General features: G+C 39.3%; 1 protein-coding gene across 1 annotated transcript; it reads left to right on the forward strand.

Annotated features, from left to right (window-relative positions):
- Positions 1 to 4,422: 4,422 nt before the first annotated feature.
- LOC306742090 (extracellular calcium-sensing receptor-like) lies at positions 4,423 to 7,825 on the forward strand (the record flags this gene model as incomplete). Its single annotated transcript, XM_079224430.1, is given in 7 exon segments — positions 4,423 to 4,625; positions 4,764 to 5,034; positions 5,147 to 5,950; positions 6,144 to 6,281; positions 6,284 to 6,376; positions 6,660 to 6,783; positions 6,909 to 7,825. Coding segments are annotated over 7 exon segments (2,550 nt in total).
- Between the last annotated feature and the right edge of the window lie 402 nt (positions 7,826 to 8,227).

Below are 8,227 nucleotides of genomic sequence, written 5' to 3' on the forward strand. Positions count from 1 at the left end.
TGTTTTTTTTCATTTGTGTAGATTTCCTGAAATGAGTGTTGCCTCAGAGAGGATTATCCCAAGGAACAGGATAAAAAAAGAGTGTACCCTCTTGCCTAGTGTGACTTTGAACTACATGATATGCTATGACTGTACGCACCTGTTGCAAAGAGTGAAGGAAATTGTGGAGCAAAACAGGCCTGTCTGCAAATGTAAATTTCTGCAGTTTTTGCTGCATTTCCGGTCGAAGACCAGCTGTCTGCTACTTACAATAGAGGTGAGTGCCATAGTTATGTTAACAGTAATCCTTTTCATCAAATTGCATGTTAAAATAAACCTGAATTTGAATTTAAAACAATGCACTGCAGTAATTATTGCCTTGATTGTATGTAGAACTTGTATTTCAGCTCACGCCAATTTATTATGAAATATATCAGCAATCTTTTGTTTGTTTGTAATTGTCCTTCAGACTGATAGTCACATCACACATTTTAATTACAGAAATCAGTCCTTCATTTGTTTTTCAGAGAGCTCACTGCTCCAACATCATCACCATTGTTCTACTAGACCACTGGAAAACATTGGATTGCATCTGCATCTGTAAGGTATGCAACCTAGAGGTCAGAATCCTGCAGATGTTTTTGTGCATGGATGTGCGATGTGTGTGCAGTAAACTTTTACATCTCGTCATCAGATGCCATCAACGTTTTCTGCATCCCACTGTCTTAAAGAAGCACGAGCAGGTGATATTGAAAAACAAAATAACAATACCATGCATTGCAAGAAAAGCATGGTTTCATTTTCCTTATGTTAAATAGTAATCTAACACTTTTTGTAATCTAACTTTTTTTGTTCTCTACAGGCAGAGTGAAGAGTGGGAGATTGATAGCAATATATTTTCTGTCAGCTGTGTTATTGCTTGGAATCTACATGACAAGAATACAAATATCACCAAACAGAGTCCGTTCTGCTCATGGCAGTAACTCCACAATGGTGATGTTGTTTACCATGACATTGTACTGTTTTTCACCTTCGGTTACCATCCATCAGCCCCCTGTGTGGTACCCGGCAGCTGTCCGGATCTCCTTTGTTCTCTTCCTCTCTTGTGGTCTGGGGAGAACTGTTCATGCGTTAATTGCCTGCAGGGCTGCGCATACTGTCATGAACTTGTTGTGTCCCATACATCAGCAATTTAGGGCTCTGCCTGTCACTGTGTTGTTTATCTGGTTGACTTCCAGTTCTCCTTTTCCAAGTAAGAACAGAAAAAACTTCTTTGAAGACACACTTGTTGAGGGTAGACTCGGATACTGGGCTGTGTTAGGGCAGATAGAACTACTGGTTACGTTGCTCTGTGTGTTCGTATTACTTTCCAGTTTACTACAGTCCATCCTGACTAAACTAAATGTTTTGAGTGTCCTCTTACATGTGCAACTAGTGTCCTGTCTGCAGAACTCGAGGGGATCAACACAATATGTACTTGTCATTAATATCAACAGGGTCATTTGAAAAATATACCATGAACCATATCCTGTTGTATCTAACTTTGACCAGTGTACCAGTTCCATTGACATCAGCAGCAGTTAAGGTGATGGTGCTCTTGGTGAATATATACTTTCTTAAATTGTTTAATCTTGAGATAACAGAATAGCATACGCTCGATCGAAGACCTTGGCACAGCGATTGAATACCTTGACAGTTAAATGTAATAAGCCTCTGTGGCTACATTTTCATCAACTCTACAACAACATTGCACACAATGTCTGTCTGTAATGAACACTTGTACAAAGCTCTTTATAAGCTTATTAAAGATTTTCTTTTTTTTATTTGTCTATTTGGAAAAGCTTGAATCAGCTGGTCATTGGAATCTGAGTGAGATTATCTCTACAACATTGAAAGTTAGGTGAGGCACTTTGTTTTGATAAAAGTCTTCGTGCAACAAAAGGTTTTGAATAAGATTTTCAAGAGCTATTTCATGTCAATCATTAGGTCTTATGACTTCAAAAGATAATACAATCGAAGCAAGAGATATAGGAAATCAGAAACGCGTTTGGAAGATTCTCATACAAAATATTTAAAATGTGGGGTTGGTTGTGGGTCAATTAGAGTGTCATAACTTTGATTCATGGCATTTGATATCTGGCTCCTCATGTCAACATTTGAAAGGTTTATTTGCGAAAAACAGATATTTTTTTTGTTTGGATTTTTTATAAACCAGTGCATATCAATCAAATTTGAGTTGGTTATGCATTTAAAGAAGGCCTTGTATCTGAATGAACCCATTCATTTATTGAAGTGTACTTGAACAAGACATTGAGCCCTAATTGCTCCTGAGGGGTCTATAGGCCAGGTCCTTGTATGGTGCTGCGCTGCCATTAGTGTGTTATTGTGTGGATGAAAAGGTCCATGAGAAGCAAACTGTTGGTGCTTTGGATATAGCTGTATATAAAGTTGATTATTAAGTGTGGCTCAGCCGCAAGGGCAAAAAGAGCTCTGCAGCAAGCACACTTTATGTTCTCCTGCGAGCTTAATCATCAGAATAATCACAGCCCCACAAAAACTTTGGCGAGTATCTCCTCTAGCAGCATTGCCACCACATGCGTCAAAATACATGAAAACGTGCGGCCTGATCAGGAATCGTGTGCTATGACTTTTCTAAGAGATTTGACCGGACGTTTTCCCGAAAAAAGCGCGAAAAACGGCGAGAAATTGTCCTATTCACTTGAATGGGGTTTCGGCGTGAAGAGAGCAAAAAAAACATTCATCTTTGTGCCCACAGTGACATGAAGTCTATCTCCATCCTCCATTAAACTCATGTTAAATCGGACCACAATCTTTTTCCATTGCGCAAACGTGAGCACTTTCTAAGCTGAAATTACGCTCTCATTTATAAATCCTTACACATATTTAAGTAGACGGAAACATTCTCAGAAGTCTTGTGCTTCTCATGATTACATTATTTTCGCGATGGGATCCACAGTTGCACACACACACATTCTTATATATCATACATTGTTGGACATACACACACACATACACACACACACACACACTCACATTCTTGTATATCATACATTGACAGACATACACACACATTCGTATATATCATACATTGTTAGACACACACACAGAGCATTTGCATGCTCTTGGGGAAGAGACAAGTGAATTTAATGTCAGCAGGAAGTGACCTTATGTTACAGGAAATTGCTGATTGTATGTGTGTGTCTAAGTTCGCGCGTGTGTGTAATTACGGTCGCGTGAACATAGTGGAGAGACATAGAAGTGAATTTGATTGCTCGCATGACGTTAACTTTGTGTTAGACAAAGCTAACTGACTGTGTGTGTCTGTGTGTGCGTGAGTGCATGTGCACGCGTAAACGGCCGTGCGAGTGTGTGCGCGTGAACGACCGCGCACACGCGTTAATTTGGTCGCGTGTGTGCGCGCGAGTGTGTATGTCACTGTGATCAGCTTCAAGGGCGGGAAACGGGGATGCAATTTAGAGTGAGGAGATACAACTTGTTGTAAATTGTTGTAACTAAATTGCAGCCTCTTCCTCTCGGACTTAAAAAAAATAAAATAATAATAATTGCCGCCTCGCCCGCCCGCCTGCATATTAACAAAAAAAAAATGTTTTTTTCTTCTTCTTCAACATGTTATGTGATATTAAATGAAATATCAAATGATATCAAACTTTCTGAACTGCCATTGCGCTCTTTTCTAAACCCTCAATAACACAACTTACTACCGGTAATGTATATATATATTTCGACGTCTTACGGAAGGAGAAGCCACACTTTCAAAATTTCTTGCGAAATGTTCTAGTTTAATAATATAATTATACATGAGTGAAATTGATATTGAACTCAATCTGTTATTTTAACTCAGATGTAAACTAAGCATGAATAATTAGCAAAATAAAGGGTTAGTCCCGGGTTAGTTAAAGGGTTAGTCCAGGGTTAGTTAAAGGGTTAGTCCAGGGTTAGTTAAAGGGTTAGTTAAAGGGTCAGTCCAGGGTTAGTTAAAGGGTCAGTCCAGGGTTAGTTAGGCTTCTAGTCCACATAGAAGCTGTGAAGACTGCATAGTCCACACCATCTTAACAAGTTTATAAAGTTCCTGGGAAGGGACTGAGAAGTCTAACAAGTACTGCACAGCACAGTATTTAATCACAGCGTATTCAATACTTCACTTCCTTTTCTCCTTCCTTACACCTTACATCCATTTTCAGATTAAAAAAAAAAAAAAAGGTAAATCAGACCCTCTGTCCTTTACAATTCAATCAGTAAGATCAGTTTCTCAGAAGTGCAGTAATACTTAAAAAAACAAAACAATCTTTCGAAAATGAAGTGTGCTCACATTGGCTGCTGATGTTTCTCATATGGAAAGAAAAGCTATAAAGGGCAGCTCCCAGGTCAGAATTTCTTCACTGAAAGGGAGGGTGGCTCGTGATGGGTTGGATTACTTGTATCTTATTCACTCTGCTGGCAAGGGCAAGATCAGAAAACCAAACATGCAAAGTGATCGGGCAGACAGGGTTCATGGAATTTTCAGAAGGAGGTGATCTTAACATAGGAGGGATTTTCTCTATGACTAGTACACGCAAACTGATTAGTAATGGCTACCAGGCATCTCCACACTCATACTGCACTAAGTATGTAAAAATATGTAAAAACTGTATGCAATGTATGACAATAGCATGGTTTATGTGCCGGTTTGATCTATTGCTAAATTATCAGCTATAATAACTTGTTTAATAGTACGTTGCCAACACTTAACACTGTATTTGCAGGTGGAATGACAGGGAATTAAAGTTTGCCCGAACAATGATTTTTACTGTGGAAGAGATTAACAAAAATACTAAGATCCTTCCCGGAGTGAGTCTGGGCTATAAGCTGTACAATGGCTGTGGGAGTGAAAACCTCCTACGAGCAGCTGTAGAAGCAGTAAATGGAGAAGATGCAAAGGGCTGCAGGGATCAGATCCAAGCTCTCATAGGCCATTCATCCTCTGGAGTGAGTAAAGCCATGAACATCATACTAAGCCCGCTATCTATTCCACAGGTAAGAATAAATAATTGCAACCAGTTTTCATTGTGTTTATTTAATATATGTTTATTTGTAATTACATCTTTGAAAGATATGTAGATTTTTTATTTATTTATTGTCTTTGAAGGTTAGCCATCTTTCAACCTGTTCTTGTTTGAGTGACAAAAGACTGTACCCCACGTTCTTCAGAACTGTGCCAAGTGACCACTTCCAAATCTTTGGTCTGATGCACCTTATGAAATATTTTGACTGGCGCTGGGTGGGGATTATACATTCTGTGGCTTTGTATTCAGCAGAAGGTACAGCTATGTTCAACATGGAGGCAAAGAAAGAGGCCATATGTGTTGAATACACATTACCTTACGCTAAGACAAGTCAAACCAAGTTGAAGGCTATTGTAAGGATGCTAAGGGAGTCCTCTTCAAAGGTGGTCCTGTTGTTTATGTCCTTGTCTTACACCAAATCATTCCTGTCAAAAATTGAACAATATCAAATCACTGGAAAGCAGTGGATTGGAAGTGAGTCTTGGATCTCGCAAGTAGACCTGGCTTCTGTCAAGAGAAAGGATATTTTACAGGGGGCAATGGGCTTTGCCACCCCTCTGACAGACATACCAGGTCTTGGTAAATACTTACTCAGCCTGAAACCTTCGGATGAACCACATAGTACTATAATTAAAGATTACTGGAAGAGGTTCTTTGACTGCAGCTTCTCTCCATCAAATACAACTACTATGTGCACTGGCAAAGAGGATCTCAGGATGGTCTCCAGTGAGTACACAGAGGTGACACATTTCAGGAATGCGAATAATGTGTACAAAGCTGTGTACTCGGTGGCATATGCCCTTCATGCACTATTGCAATGTGAAAATGGCTCAAATCCCACCACGGGAAAGGCCTGTGTGAACAAGAACGAAGTTCAGCCTAAGCTAGTAAGTTCTGGTATATTCATTCAGGCATAGCATACATATTTAGTATTTAGTGATTGTATGTTTTGTGATTAATGCAAAGCGATTAAATGTTACATAATCATTTCGGTAACCATTTTAATACTAATGTCTTTAACATTTCTGTTTTGGATGCCAGTTGTATGTTTGCTAAAATGTGCTGATTGTCTCTCTACAGGTGTTGGAACACATGAACTATGTGGACTTCACAACTCCGAATGGGGCCACGGTTGTCTTTGATAAAAATGGAGGCTCGGTTGCCCAGTATGACTTAGTTAACTGGCAGATGAAAGAAACTGGCTCTTTTGAGATTTTGAGAAAATTGGTCAATATGATACCTCTTACCCAGAAGGGGAAAGATTCAAACTAAAAGACAACACCAAAATAGTTTGGGGAGGACATAGTCATGAGGTAAAGTGAACAAAAGGTTCATGTGTAACCCAGGGTCTCTGAGTGGAAAGACTATGTTTTCACCCAGCGTATCTCATATGTAGAGAGGCCGGCCTCCATAGGGACAGCTGTTGAGTTGCCAGCACAGGAGATGTGTCTGAAAGAGTATGCAGGTCAGCTGTCCCTGTGGGCGTCAGTCCACACACATGCAACACTAAAGAAGACATGTATCACTTTAAAACTTTATAAACATTGCAATGTCTGACATACAAAAAAAAAATGACATTGTGCTTTGCCGAATCAGGTACCGAGATCTGTCTGCAAAGAACCATGCCCAGTCGGGACCCGTAAGTCCATAAACAAGTTAAGGCCTGTGTGCTGCTTTGACTGCTTTGAGTGTCCCGAGGGAACAATAAGTAATCAGACAAGTAAGTCATTATTATATTGCATTAAGGATAAATTACAAAAATAGTATGACAACAAACATATTCTTTGATTATACTTTATTTTGGTTTACGGTTTGTATTTCTGTATAATTACATTTCTTTTACAGATTCTCCTGAGTGTTTGATCTGTCCACCTGAATTTTGGCCAAATGAAAAGAAAGACTATTGTCTTCTAAAACCGACTGAATCCCTTTCCTACAAAGAGACCATGGGAGCACTTTTAACTGGATTTGGCTGTGTTGGCGTATTTCTATCTCTTCTGACATCAATCATTTTTTTTACTCATAAAGAGACTCCTATTGTAAAAGCCAACAACTCTGAGCTGAGCTTCCTTCTGTTGTTCTCATTGAAGCTGTGTTTCCTGAGTTCTCTGACCTTCATAGGCCGGCCCACTGAGTGGTCCTGCATGCTGCGACACACAGCATTCGGCATCACCTTTGTCCTCTGCATCTCTTGTGTTCTGGGGAAAACTATCGTGGTGTTAATGGCCTTCAGGGCCACACTTCCAGGTAGTAATGTGATGAAATGGTTTGGGCCTGCAAAGCAGAGACTCAGTGTTCTGTTTTTTACACTCGTACAAGTTATTATTTGTATTCTTTGGCTGACAATCAACCCTCCATTCCCAAAGAGGAACATGAAATACTATAAAGAAAAGATAATCTTAGAGTGTGCCCTGGGTTCGGCTGTTGGATTCTGGGCTGTGTTGGGTTACATCGGACTTCTTGCTCTCATGTGCTTTATACTTGCCTTTCTTGCTAGAAAGCTGCCAGACAGCTTTAATGAAGCCAAACTGATCACCTTCAGCATGCTGATATTCTGTGCAGTCTGGATCACATTTATCCCCGCATATGTCAGCTCTCCTGGGAAGTTCTCTGTGGCTGTAGAGATATTTGCCATTCTGGCCTCAAGTTTTGCTTTGCTGATATGCATTTTTTTCCCAAAATGTTATATTATCATCTTTAAGGCAGAACAAAACTCAAAAAAACATGTATTGGGGAAAATACCACCAAGAATCACTTTGTGATTCTGTAATCACACAGTGTCCTGCAATTCAAATGGCTTTAGTACAACAACAAATTAATCCATGTTATTGCATATTAATAATTTAAAGACATTGCAATTCATGCTTTTTTTTTCTTGAATAAATTGAATACTCTGGTCTTTTTTCCCCAATTCTTATTTTATCATAAATAATGTAAAGTAAACGATGTATAGAATGTAATTTGTAACTGTGAGATTAATGTATGTTTAATTTGTGGTAAGAATGCCAGTGTAACTAAAACTATGCTGAACACTGTTGTATACGCAGTGTTGTCTTTAGTTTGCACGAGTGATTCATTTTATACTTTAATGTAAGTAATATCCAAAGCAGCCAGCAGATGTTAGCATCTCACCACGAGGTCTGTGCATCGTATTCACGCTTCCT

Source organism: Taurulus bubalis (genome assembly GCF_910589615.1).
Source record: "Taurulus bubalis genome assembly, chromosome: 10".
Classification (NCBI taxonomy): domain Eukaryota; kingdom Metazoa; phylum Chordata; class Actinopteri; order Perciformes; family Cottidae; genus Taurulus; species Taurulus bubalis.